The sequence below is a fragment of the Psammomys obesus genome, unplaced genomic scaffold, assembly GCF_907164565.1.
Source record: "Psammomys obesus unplaced genomic scaffold, mPsaObe1.curated_primary_1811, whole genome shotgun sequence".
In the NCBI taxonomy this organism is placed as follows: Eukaryota; Metazoa; Chordata; class Mammalia; order Rodentia; family Muridae; genus Psammomys; species Psammomys obesus.
This window is the reverse complement of record NW_026596406.1, coordinates 258,079-272,219: the sequence shown is the minus strand read 5'-3', so window position 1 is coordinate 272,219 and position 14,141 is coordinate 258,079. Positions and strand designations below refer to the sequence as shown.

The following is a 14,141-nucleotide window of genomic DNA, read 5'->3' as shown; positions in this document are numbered from 1 at the left end:
GGTGTAGGCTAGGGCTATGCCACATTAGATAACAAACTGACAACTGAAACAGCAGTGGAAAGCAGTAACTAACTTCTCCCTAAGAACAACAAATACCAGGGTGATGGAGGACCCTGAAATAAAGAAAATGAAGAAGGATGAAGTATTTGACATGGACACAATAGCAAAATAAATCCTTAAGGTAACTAAAGTGTTGAAGCTTGGCAAAAATCACAGTGTATTACTGACAGTGCTTCTGAATGCCCGCATGCTGTTACTCATTATATCATTCACACCCTCTATTCTGAACAAGTTTGTACTTCAAGAAACATTTTAAACTAATATATGAAATTATCCCCTCTTTCCCTATTTAAAAGACTGATTCAATTGGGATACTTTAGATATATAAATATACATATACACACATGCGTATATAAATATATCATATTCCTACAATCAATATTTTAAATTATTTATTCTCATTTTATGTGCATTGGTGTTTTTCCTGAATGTATGTCTGTATGTCAGATGCCCTGGAACTGGAGGTACAGACAGTTGTGAGCTGCCACGTGGGTGCTAGGAATTGAACCTGAGTCCTGTGGAAGAATAGCCAGTGCTTTTAAGCACTGAGCCATCTCCCCAGCCACCTAAAATTTTTCAAACAATGAAAAAATACTTTGTACATAACCAGAAAAATCTCTATGAAATACAAACTGTGGACTGTGTCTCAAATAGAAGTTCACCCTGAATCTGACAATGTGGCTTAGGGGGTGTGATGGTTTGACTAAGAACAGCTCCCAGAGGATCATATGTTTGAATATTTGGTCCCCAGTTGGTGGGACTGTTTGGTCAAGATTAGGAAGTATGGCCGTGTTGGAGGAGGTGTAGCACTTGAGGCAGACCTGAGGTTTCAAAGCTTCTTGCCATTCTCAGTGTGCTCTCTGCCTTCTCCTTGGGGCTCAAGACCTGAGTCCTCAGCCTCCATGCCCCTGCCCACCACTACAAATGCTAACCCTCTGCGGCTATACACCCAATTAAACTCTTTCTTTTATGAGTTGCCTTGGTTTTATCTCAGCAAGAAAAAAGCAACTAAGTCCACGGGTAAAAGCAACTTCCACCAAACTTGAAGACCCAAGTTCAATCCCAGGATCCGAATCAGAAGAGAATTTGTCATCTGATCTCCACATGCACGCTATGGCAGGCACGCACCTACACACATTTAACAAAAGTATTTCAAAACTTAAAGAATAATTTCAATGTTCAAACTACATTTGGGATCATACTGCCAACAGACCTGCATAGACTTCAAAAACATTGTTACACCCAAAAGAAATCAGGGAAAACCTTGGGAGTATTATCAATAAAGGAACGCCTACTTCAGAACTGCTTAGAACTTATAATCAAGGAGTCACTGGCACTGTTGAAGTAAACTGTGTCAAGCTCAACAATCAACTCTGGCCTATCTAAAACTTTAAACTAAAGGAGTGTGTTTACAGCACTCTACCTTCATACTGTCAGGTCTTTTAAAAGTATTCTATTGGGTTTTGTCTGTTTGTGCAGTGTTGGGGATAGAACCTAGGTATTCATCCATGCTAGGAAAGCCATTCTACTGAGTTACATTTCCAGCCTGAAAAGCAGTACTGTATAGTAAGATAAATATTTAAAAATAAAATAATACTACAATTTACCACTGAGAACTGCTATTAAAGCCACACTGAAGTTTTTATCTGTTTGTGTGTGTGTATGTGTATTGTTAAATAACTAGAATCATATTAATACTTTTCAGATCATACTTTAATTTTTTTCACATAAATATTTCTGAATCCCCAAAAAGTTACTTAAAAATGACCCATTTGCCAGTGTGGTAGTGCATGCCTTTAGTCCCAGCACTTGGAAGGCAGAGGCAGGTGAAACTCTGAGTTTGAGGCCAGCCTGGTCTACAAATTGAGTCCAGGACAGCCAAGACTCTGTTACATAGAGAAACCTGTCTTGAAAAAAAAAAAAAAACAAAAACAAAAACAAACAACCAAAACTACACAGTCTTCCTTGCACACCTAGCTCCCTTGAACACTTCCTACAGATTAGGAACATTATACCAGGATATATGAGCACTTAGCCCATCAAATCCTTCCAGGTGCTGAATCATTTTTGATTCATTTCTAAATTATAGCTGGCAATACTGTCATTAATCCAGTGGGTAGGCAAAGTAGATATGTATCAAAACTGAATGTAACAGACTATTGACTCTCCAAGTGAGTCAGTAAGCATGGCACCACCACAGTGTGTTAGCGGACGCCAGGGCAAGACATACATGGAAGCATCTTTATCAGAGTCAGGGTTGAATAATGTGAGGGGCTTAGACACATTTGTAAGAGAAACTATTCTACATAAACTTCTGACATTTAGCTACAGTTCACAATTCTACTGCCTATTGCTAAGTCGATTTATACAAAATATGCAGATGAGACCGCCCATTTCAGTGTCTCCCATTTGAGAACAAGGGTTCCAGTATGAAAAGGCTGACATGTGGATATGCCCTATAAAATAAGCACGATGTTCTGAGGTTAACATATACAAGAGGCACCATGCTATCAAATCAACCTGAGAAATATTTCTTAAGAAAGTATATTGAGCATCTAATGTAAATATATAAATCCAATCTGGTAAATAGCTCAGGAAAGAAAGTAGCATGATGCTGTAGTGGTGACTGAGAATATTATTTTTTTTTTTTTTTGGAGAATAAATTTTTAAGATTGTATTTTTTGGGAGAGCTGGCCCTGCAAAACTCAGGAGAGTGGGCCCTCGGCTTTTTCCGGGCAGCCAGTAAAGCTGACCGTGGTGGCAAGGTGTGGGTGAGCCAGACCCAAGTGCATGAGCACACGACATCTGGCTCCACCACTCATCAGCCATGAGGTGGACACGCCCTCTCCACCTCTTCACCCCTGCCGCCAGTGGCAGGCAGGAGAGCTGGCCCTACCCCTACCAGCTGCGGCACCTGGGAGAGCAGGCCCTGTGTCTCCGCTGGGCAGCACAGTAGAGCTGGCCCTGGTGGTGAAGGGCATGAGAGCTGGGGAACTGGCCCTGTCCCTTGCTAGCTGCACCACTGGACAGCTCGCCCTAGTGGTGTGGGTGCAAAAGAACTGGCAGGGGATCCAGGGCTTTGAACTGGCCCACCCTAACATCTACCCCATTTGTGAACTCCTACAGTGTGTGAAAGGGCTGGTCCTGCAGAACCAAAGCTACAGGATCTCCACAAAACAGGCCAACATCAGGATATCTGAAATGAGTCCTAGATCTGCAATAAACATTTCCAAGTAAAGATATGTGGACTGTGTGACACACTACAGCTTCTACTAAAAGATATTTTTTTTAATTCTATCTCACTCTATTTTATCTGAGGGGGGAGTTACAAGGGAGGAGGGCAGACACAAACGGGTGGAGAATGAGTAAGATTGAGGTACATGATGTGAAATTCACCAAGATTCAATAAAAAGTTTTTAAAAGGCTTGAAAATAAAATAGAATTTATTTTTAAATTGTGTGTGTGCATTCAAATGCACAGAGAGAGAGGACAAGTGCTAGATGGTTTGTATCCTCTGGAGCTGCAGTTAAGAGCTGTGATCTGTCCAACATGGGTGCTGGGACCTGAACTCTAATCATCTAAACAATCAACAAGCACTCTTAATTACTGATCCCTCTGTCAGTCCCCAGAATGATTTTTAACAAGAATACAAAGGCCATTTAGTGTGGAAATAGTGTGTGCGCGCGTGTGCGTGCGTGCGTGCGTGGGTTTGTGCATGTTAGTGCATGTGTGCGCAGTGTGCCTGTGTGTACTTTCCTAGCTCTGTACATTCAAAGGGACAGAGGCACTAGCACCCCTGGCAATGGCCTACAACTAGTTCTAGAACCCTCCATAAAAACAGCAGGCTTCATGGAGGATGGCCTCTTCTAAGACGAAGGCAAGGAAAAGAAGCTGATCCTACAACATTCGTATGTGTAGGAGGCAAAAAAGTAATCAAAGAATGATAAGAGGCAAGCATACAAAAGGACCTAATGCATGCTCTAAAGGAACACCATGAGCAATGAGTTTTAGAAAAGACTTCTAGATTTAAACTTACAGCCTGATCATTCTAGTCACATTCTTCCTGCCTTCTATGACCCTAAATATTTGATCCTAGATAGCAACAACAACTAAAGGTTGCAATAAATCACATCAAAAGTAGGTTTGCAAAAAAAAAAAAAAAAAGTAGGTTTGCTTATTTGCACCAGCAACCTAATCTACAGACCAAAGAAAAGATCCTAAACGCAGCAAGGGAAAAAGGCCAAGTAACATATAAAGGTAGACCTATCAGAATCACACCGGACTTCTCATCAGAAACTATGAAAGCCAGAAGGGCCTGGGCAGATATCATGCAGGCTCTAAGGGACCACAGATGCCAACCTGGACTACTATACCCTACAAAGCTTTCAATCAACATGGATGGAGAAAACAAAACATTCCACAACAAAACTAAATTTAAGCAATATTTGAACAGCAAACCAGCCCTACAGAAGATAATAGAAGGAAAATTCCAATCTAACGAAAACAACTACACCCAAGAAAACATAGGTTATAGATAATTTCCCAACAAAAATCAAAAGAAAACAAGCAATGAATCACAGTAACACCACCAACTCCACAATAATAGGAAATAACATTCAATGGTCATTATTATCTATCAACATCAATGGACTCAACTCTCCAGTAAAAAGACACAGACTAACAGAATGGGTGCAGAAACAGGATCCAACATTCTGCTGCATCCAAGAAACACACCTACGCAACAAAAATAAACACTACCTCAGAGTAAAAGGCTGGAAAACTGTTTTTCAAGCAAATGGACCCAAAAAACAAGCAAGAGTGGCTATCCTAATATCTAATAAAATAGACTTTCAACCAAAACTAATCAAAAAAGACGTAGAGGGGCACTACATTCTCATCAAAGGAAAAATCCACCAAGAAGACATCACAATTCTGAACATCTATGCCCCAAATACAAGAGCGCCTACATTCGTAAATGAAACATTATTAAAGCTTAAACCACACATTGATCGCAATACCTTAATAGTGGGTGACTTCAACACCCCACTCTCACCAAGGGACAGATCATCTAGACAGAAGCCAAACAGGGAAATAAAGGCACTTACAAATGTCCTCATTCAAATGGACCTAATAGATGTCTACAGGACTTTTTTCAGCACCTCATGGAACATTCTCCAAAATAGACCATATAGTTGGTGACAAAGCAAGCCTCAAAAGATACAAGAAGGTTGAAAAAATCCCCTGTATACTATCTGACCACCATAGACTAAAGCTGGACCTCAACAATTTTTTGTGTGTAGCAAAAATCCTACACACACATAACAACTTACTTTTCAATGACAGCTAGGTTAAAGATGAAATAAAGAAAGCAATTAAAGACTTCCTAGAATTCAATGAAAATGAAAGCACAACATACCCAAATTTATGGGACACAATGAAAGCAGTACTTAGAGGAAAACTCATAGCACTACGTACCTTTAAGAAGAAATTTGTAACATCTCATACAAACAACTTAACGACACAACTGAAAGCCCTAGAAAAAAAAAGAAGCAGAAACACCCAAGAGGAGCAGACGGCTAGAAATAATCAAACTCAGGGCTGAAATCAATCAATTAGAAACAAATAAAACAAATCAAAGAATCAATGAAACCAAGAGCTGGTTCTTTGAGAAAATTAAAAAGATAGACAAACCCTTAGCCAAACTAGCTAAAAGGCAGAGAGGAAACTATTCAAATCAGCAAAATCAGAAATGAAAAGGGGGACATAACTACAGACAATGAAGAAATACAAACAATCATTAGGTCGTACTACAGAAACCTATATGCCACAGAGTTCAAAAATCTAAAAGAAATGGACAATTTTCTTGACAGATTCCAGCTACCAAAATTAAATCAAGATCAGGTAGAAAGATTGAACAGCCCTATAACCCCCAAGGAAATTGAAGCAGCCATCAACAGCCTCCCTTCCAAAAAAAAGCCCAGGGCCAGATGGTTTCAGTGCAGAATTCTACCAGACCTTCAAAGAAGTGCAAACTCCAATTCTCTGCAAATTATTCCACAAAATAGAAACAGAAGGAACATTATCAAACTCATTCTATGAAGCCACAGTCACCTTAATACCTAAACCACACAAAGACCCAACAAAAAAAAAAAAAAGAGAGAGAGAACTTCAGACCGATCTCTCTTATGAACATTGATACAAAGATACTCAATAAAATACTTGCAAACCGAATCCAAGAACACATAAAAAATATCATCCACCACAACCAAGTAGGCTTCATCCCAGGCATGCAAGGGTGGTTCAATATACAGAAATCCATCAATGTAATCCAACATATAAATAAACTGAAGGAGGAAAACCACATGGTCATCTCCCTAGATGCCAAAAAACCATTTGACAAAATCCAACACCATTCATGTTTAAAGTCTTGGAGAGATCAGGGATACAAGGAACATACCTAAACATAGTAAAGGCAATATACAGCAAGCCTATAGCCAACATCAAACTCAACGAAGAGAAACTTAAATCAATCCCACTGAAATCAGGAACAAGGCAAGGCTGCCCATTGTCTCCATATCTCTTCAATATAGTACTTGAAGTCCTAGCTAGAGCAATAAGACAAGTAAGGGAGATCAAGGGAATACAAATAGGAAAGGAAGAAGTCAAAGTTTCACTATTTGCAAATGATATGATAGTATACTTAAGTGACCCCAAAAACTCAACCAGAGAACGCCTTCAGCTGATAAACACCTTCAGCGGCTGGATACAAAATTAACTCAAAAAAATCAGAAGCCTTCCTGTATAGCCAAGACAAAAGGGCCGAGAAAGAAATCAGGGAAACAACACCCTTCACAATAGCCACTAATAACATAAAATATCCTGGGGTGACTCTAAACAAGCAGGTAAAAGACCTGTTTGAAAAAAACTTCAAGTCTCTGAAGAAAGAAATCAAAGACATCAGAAGATAGAAAAATCCCCCATGCTCATGGATCAGTAGGATTAACATAGTGAAAATGGCCATCCTGACAAAAGCAATCTACAGATTCAACACAATTCCCATCAAAATACCAACACAATTCTTTACAGACCTTGAAAGAAAAATTCTCAATTTCATATGGAGAAACAAAAAACCCAGAATTTCCAAAACAATCCTGTACAACAACAGATCCTCTGGAGGTATCTCCATCCCTGATCTCAAGTTGTACTACAGAGCAATAATAATAATAACTGCTTGGTACTGGCATAGAAACAGAAGGTGGATCAATGGAACAGAATAGAAGACCCAGAAATAAACCCACACACTATGAATACTTGATTTTTGACAAAGAAGCCAAAACCATTCAATGGAAAAAAGACAGCATCTTCAACAAATGGTGCTGGTCCAACTGGATGTCTATATGCAGAAAAATGAAACTCGATCCGTATTTATCACCCCACACAAAACTAAAGTCCAAGTGGATCAAAGACCTCAATATAAAACCAGATACTCTAAATCGGTTAGAGGAAAAAGTGGGGAAGAGCCTAGAACTCATTGGCATAGGAGACAACTTCCTGAACAGAACACCATCAGCACAGGCCCTAAGAGCAACAATCAATAAGTGGGACCTCGTGAAACTGAAAAGCTTCTGTAAAGCAAAAGACACTGTCATTAGAACAGCTGACAGATTGGGAAAGGATCTTCACCAACCCAACATCTGATAGAGGGCTGATATCTGGAATATATAAAGAACTAAAGAAGTTAAAAGGCAATAATTCAAGTAACCCAATTAAAAATGGGGTATGGAGCTAAACAGAGAATTATCTGTAGAAGAATATAGAATGGCAGAGAAACACATAAGGAGATGTTCAACATCCCTAGCCATCAGAGAGCTGCAAATCAAAACGACCCTGAGATTTCACCTTACACCCATCAGAATGGCTAAGATAAAAAACTCAAGAGATAACGCATGCTAGAGAGGCTGTGGAGAAAGGGGAACCCTCCTCCATTGCTAGGGAATGTCAACTGGTACAACCACTATGGAAATCAATCTGGCGCTTTCTCAGACAATTAGGAATAGTGCTACCTCAAGATCCAGCTATACCACTCCTAGGCATATAACCAAAAGATGTTCAAGTATACAACAAGGACATTTGCTCAACCATGTTTGTAGCAGCTTTATTCGTAATAGCCAGAACCTGGAAACAACCCAGATGTCCATCAACGGAGGAATGGATACGGAAATTGTGGTACTTTTACACAATGGAATACTACTCAGCAATTAAAAACAAGGAATTTTGAAGGCAAATGGTGGGATCTAGAAAAAAAATCATCCTGAGTGAGGTATCCCAAAAGCAGAAAGACACACATGGTATATCCTCACTTATATAGACCTATGAGATAGGATAAACATACTAAAATATGTACACCTAAAGAAGATAAACAAGAAAGAGGTCCAGGGGTAAGATGATCAATCTTCATCTAGAAAGACAAAGCAGATTGTCTTTCTAGATGGAAATAGGAGAAAACAAGTAACAGGACAGGAGCCCACCGCAGAGAGCACCTGGAAGACTCTACCTAGCAATGTATCAAAGCAGATGCTAAGGCCCATAACCAAACCCTCGGCAGAATGTAGGGAATTATATGAAGGAAGGAGGAATTAGTATATCCTAGAGGGGACAGGGAGCCCCAAAAGGTCCAAATATATCTGAGCACAGGGGTCTTCTATGAGACTGTTTATCCAACCAAGGACCATGCATGGATATAACCTACAACCCCTGCTCAGACATAGCCCATGGTAGCTCAGTATCTAAGTGGGTTCCCTAGTAAAGGGGACAGGAATTGTTTCTGACATGAACTCATGAGCTTCCCCTCCCCCCTGAGGGAGGAGCAGCCTTGCTAGGCCACAGATAAAAACATTGCAACCATCCTAGGCTAGGGCCAGACGGAAGGAGAGGAGGACACCCCCTCTCAGTGGACTCGGAAGGGGGCAGGGAGGAGATGAGGGAGGGAGGGGAGGATTGGGAGAGAGAGGGGGCAAGGGCTATAGCTGGGATACAAGTGAATGTATAAAATTATTTAAAAATAAAAAAATATATTAAAAAAAAGAAAGAAAGCATCAGCATGCACAAACTGTGGTAGAGGTTTTCCTCTCACTTTAAGGAGGAAGTGGTGTCACAATGACTCAAGACATGCGCCATGGACTAAGATTGTCTTAGTCTGAGTCCTCACTTCACTGCTTACACTCTATAGGATTCATAGCAGATTATTCAGTCTCTTCATGCATCAGTTTCCTCATCTAGATATGGTAACAGTGGAATCTATGTTTTAGGGTTACTTTGAAGAGTAGATAAGTTTAATAGAACAAATAACTCAATTAAGCTCTTAGAAGAGCATCTGCATATTGTAACTTTTTCGAATATTCCTTCTGTGTTTCTACTGCTATTGCTTGACTGTTGGACACCTGTGTGCCTATGTTTCCCATTATTACTAGTACTATTATGATAACTGCTACCACAGGCAAGTTTAGACTGTGGGTGGTGCAATTTGGCATCTGATTTAGGAAAATGGAAGCAAAGAAAATTACAACACACACACACACAATCAGAGGGTGAAACACTAAAACTCAAAGGTGGCCCTTCAGTATATCTCAAGAAGTCTTTTAAGAACCTGAAAGAAAGTTAGCAATAAACTAATAATTCATGACTTATTCCCAGAGAGAATCTGTGACCTGGACAAAGTAATCTCAGAAGAAATGACATGTTCTCTTCTTTAGTTAATCATTTATGCAACTTTGTTAAAGTCTACTGTGCACTAAAAATTAAGCTGGATATCAGAAATACAAAATGAAACAATGCCTTTTAAAACTTTGTAGGGTTTCTAAAGACCTTTTTGTTTTTCCTTCCTTCCTTCCTTCCCTCCTTCCTTCCTTCCTTCCTCCTTCCCTTCCTCCCTCCCTTTCTTTCTTTCTTTCTTTCTTTCTTTCTTTCTTTCTTCCTTTCTTTCTTTCTTTCTTTCTTTCTTTCTTTTTCTCTTTCTCTTTCTCTCTTTCTCTATCATTTTGGCAGGGATCAAACTAGGGATCAAATCAGGGTTTTATGCCCATTAGGCAAACCCTCCAAGACTAAGAACCATTCTAAGCCCCCAAGGTATCTGTATCAATAAAGTAGGCCCAGGTTCTAATGTCTGATAGATTATATGATTAGTACACATACAAGGTACATGAAAACATAAAAGAGAAGCATGTGAAGTATACTGTGAACAGGAAACAGCAGGAGGCTTTCACAGAGCTAGTGGTTGTCAAGCTGAACCTAAAATATACTAGCTGGTAAACATGGAAGAGGGCTAAAAATCATATCCCAGGGTAAGAGTCAGCCAATGCAGGCAAATACACAGCACTCAAAATGAAAAAAACTCTTTCTGAAACTCGTGGGTAAATAGCCATGGCCATCTGTGCCCAAAGAGGGAGCCTCTGAACAACTTGCATGGACACAGCTCTGCTCTTCTCAAGGCAGAACAAGCCTCACTTGTGGAGAGGACAGACAGCTGCAGTTATGACCAGTTCAGAGACAGTCCTGATGAGGCCTGAAAGGCTAGTAGTGGAGGAGGCCCTCACGTATCAGTGGACTAGGGGGGGAACACGAGGGGGAAAGAGGAGGGAAGGTGAGACTGGAAGGAGATGAGGGAGGGGGCCACAGCCAGGATACAAAGTGAATAAATTGTAATAAATAATTTTTTAAAAGACCAGTTCAGAGTCCAGATCCTCCCTGCCTCTTTCTCTTTCAGCAAATCCTACCAGCCTACACCACCAGAACTGGGCCACAGAGGAAGAAGATCCAAGCGGTCCTGATGAGACTTAACAAGCTATGGGCAGATGGCAAAGGAGGAAAACTCCCCCTTTCAGTGGACTAGGGAAATGAGATGGTTAGAGAAAAGGAAGGTGGTTGGACAGGGGTGCTGAGGGAGGGGGCTTCAAGTGAGATATATAATGAATAAATTGTGAAAAAAAATAATAAAAATTAAAATAATTTTTAAAAATTTTAAAAGACTAGTTTAGAGACAAATTTCTCACTTACAACACTGGGCGGCAGCAGTGGGCAATGGCTTCCTCTGGTTTTCTTCTTGACTAGAATACTAGAAGAAGAAAGGAAAAGAAAAAAATACATAGTAAGAGTTCCAAGTACAGAAGAAAGGAGAAACCAGCTGCCTACTACATATTTAGCATCTGACTTGGGTCAGTTTTACTGAACAGAAATAGAACTTCCCACTGCTGTCCTCTCTATGGGATCCTGGCCTAGGACACATCTTCAGCTATGGTGCTGGCTCAAAATAGAACAGCACAGGGAGCACTCTGACCAAGAACACCAGGCAGCTGCCAAATGCCTGGCTTTGGAGTGTTTCAAAGGGTTCTCTGTATGCCTGTGGTCAACATCTAGATTTCACAAACCAAATGATAAACCTAAAGGTTTCTATCAGGCTGTCGGCATATCTTTGAGTAAGAGTACTCTTCCCTTGCAGATTCTTATGAATACTGAAACTGCATAACAGAGTACACAGCTGGGCTTTCAGATACATCTGGTAGTCCCTTCCCCAAACTAGCCTCTCCAGGGTCACTCACCACCACCACTACCACAACAACAAACGTACAGGGTACTGAAGCCATAAGAAAATAATCTGTAAAAAGGAACACAATTAAGGGAAAGTTTTGAGAGTGGGCAGGATTTAAAAAGGTATAAACTAACATATGTATGTAGAACGGTAGTTTGGTTCGAGCCTAGTGGAAGACTGAAAAGATATAACTTAAACCAACAAAAATAAGATCTGGGCCAGGCAAAATGGCACATGCTTAGAATGAGCTCAAGGTAATCCTCAGCTATATGAAAAATCAGAGGCCACCAAGGGCTACATGCCCTACATGTCTGAACTTCACATACTAATTTTGCAACTTGTTAATAAGCTATATGGTTCTGGGTGAGCCAGAGCTGAACGGCCAATGAGTCACTCATTCAATAAATACTGACTTAGCACCCACTATGTACAAAACCTTGTAGGAAAATAGAATGAAATTCACAGTATAAGGTCTGAAGTTTATACTCATGCATTGGGAAGACATGTGACTTTAAACATGGAGAAATATCACTGTGGTGGTTGAATGAGCTGTCTCCATAGTCTCAGGTATTTGAATACTTGGTGCCCAGTTGTTGGAACTGCTTGGGTAAGCCTGAGAGGTGAGGCCTTGATGGAAGGGGTATGTCATGGGGCGTGGCCTTTGAGGTTCCAAAATCTCTGAGTCATTCCCAGTTAGCTAACTGACTGACTCTCTCTCCTTATACTTGTGATTTGAGATTTGAGTTCTCAGCTGTTCCTGCTGCCCTGGTTCGATGCCATGATGGACTCTTATCCCTCTAGAAGAGTAAATTGCCTTGGTCACAATCACAGTGTTTTATCACAGCAACAGAAAAGTAACTAATGCAATTACAGGGCTGGAGAGATGGTGATTAAGAACACCAGCTGCTCTTCCAGAGAACCTAAGTTTGTTTCTCAAAACTTATGTGTCAAAAAATATGACACCTCACAAGTGGCAGTAACTCCAGTTCCTCTAGGAACCAACATCCTCTTCTTGCCTCCTTGGGCACCAGGCACACAGTGGTACACGGACATAAAATTTAATAAATAAAAAGACTGTAACAGCTGTTACAGAGATGAAGTATAGGGAAAGAGGATGAGGTTATCTATGAAGACAGTCTATACAAAAGCTTGTACATAAGAAGAATGTCAGTGGCAAAGGAGATTTTAAGTAGTTGGATCCAAAACCATTTTTGTATGTAACATTTCACAAGCAGTAAACCATAATACAAATCTTAAGAATACTGACATTAATACTTCCAGTGGGAGGTATCAAAAGTCAGGCACAATGAACACAGTAGGACTGCATTAGAAACGCAGACATCCAAAACACTGCTCAGCAACCCAAGGTTGAACACTCACACCAAAATGTCAGATGACTCAGCTATGAATAATAACCTTTACAAATAATGAGGGCTGTTTTTATGCATATGGTGTTTCACCTTTGTGTGTATCTGTGTTCCACACGCATGCCTAGTGTCTGCAGAGGCCACAGGAGGGCTCAGATCCCCTGGAACCACAGTTATAGGTGGTTGACTCACCACGTGGGTGCTAGGAACTGAACCCAGGTCTTCTAGAAAAACAAACAGTATTTCTGACTGCTGAGCCATCCCTCCAGCATCTCTTTAATAATGATAGTTTTATAGGCAGGACACAGGCATAACAACAAGAAATCCTGAGATCCAAGTGTTAAAGTAGAAGAACTCACATGTAAGAGATCAGAAGAGAGTTTTCAGAAACTTGTTTCTGAAAGAAACCAATCTTGTTTTAGCTCAAAACAAAACATTAAAGTCCAGGTAACTACAGCAAAATTAATAAAATAAAGATTGTTTAAAAAAGGATTGATTGGGACTGGAAAGATGACTCAGCAGTTAAAAGTATGTATTGGTCTTCCAGAGGATCAGGGTTTGATTTCCAGTATCTACATGGTGACACACAACCATCTGAAACTCCAGTTCTAGGATATCTGGTGTCTTTTTCTGACCTTCATGGGCACCAGGTACACATATACATATATATATACATACATACAGACAGACAGACAGACAGACAATATGTTCCTACACAGTAAAGAAAATCTTAAGGCTGGGCGGTGGTGGCAAGAGCCTTTACTCCCAGCACTAAGGAGACAAAGGCAGGCGGATCTCTGTGAGTTCGAGGCTAGCCTGGTATACACAGTGAGTTCCAGAACAGTCAGAGCTACACAAAGAATCCCTGTCTTTAAAAAAACAAAATGATGATAATAATAATTATAGTAATAATAACAATTTAAGAGGAAAGGGATGCATGTCAGGGGTTTAAAAGCTTGTCCAGCAAGTCAAAGATCCCTGATGAATCCTTAGCACAAACAAACAAACAAAAATTATCTACAGCCTGGTATGGTAGCACATACCTATAATAATTACATCTTGGGAAGTAAAAGAAGAAAGATTCAAGATCAGCTTCAGCTAAACCTGAAGTCTAGGGCCAGCCTGAGTTA

General features: G+C 40.3%; 1 protein-coding gene across 1 annotated transcript in view; it reads right to left on the bottom strand.

Moving 5' to 3' along the window:
- Unc13b (unc-13 homolog B) overlaps nucleotides 1-14,141 on the bottom strand; it is a 192,244-nt gene that overhangs the window by 116,930 nt on the left and 61,173 nt on the right. The window contains exon 7 of the mRNA XM_055597640.1: nucleotides 11,113-11,170. Within this exon, the coding sequence (XP_055453615.1) occupies nucleotides 11,113-11,170 (58 nt within the window). The remainder of the gene's footprint in view (nucleotides 1-11,112; nucleotides 11,171-14,141) is intronic.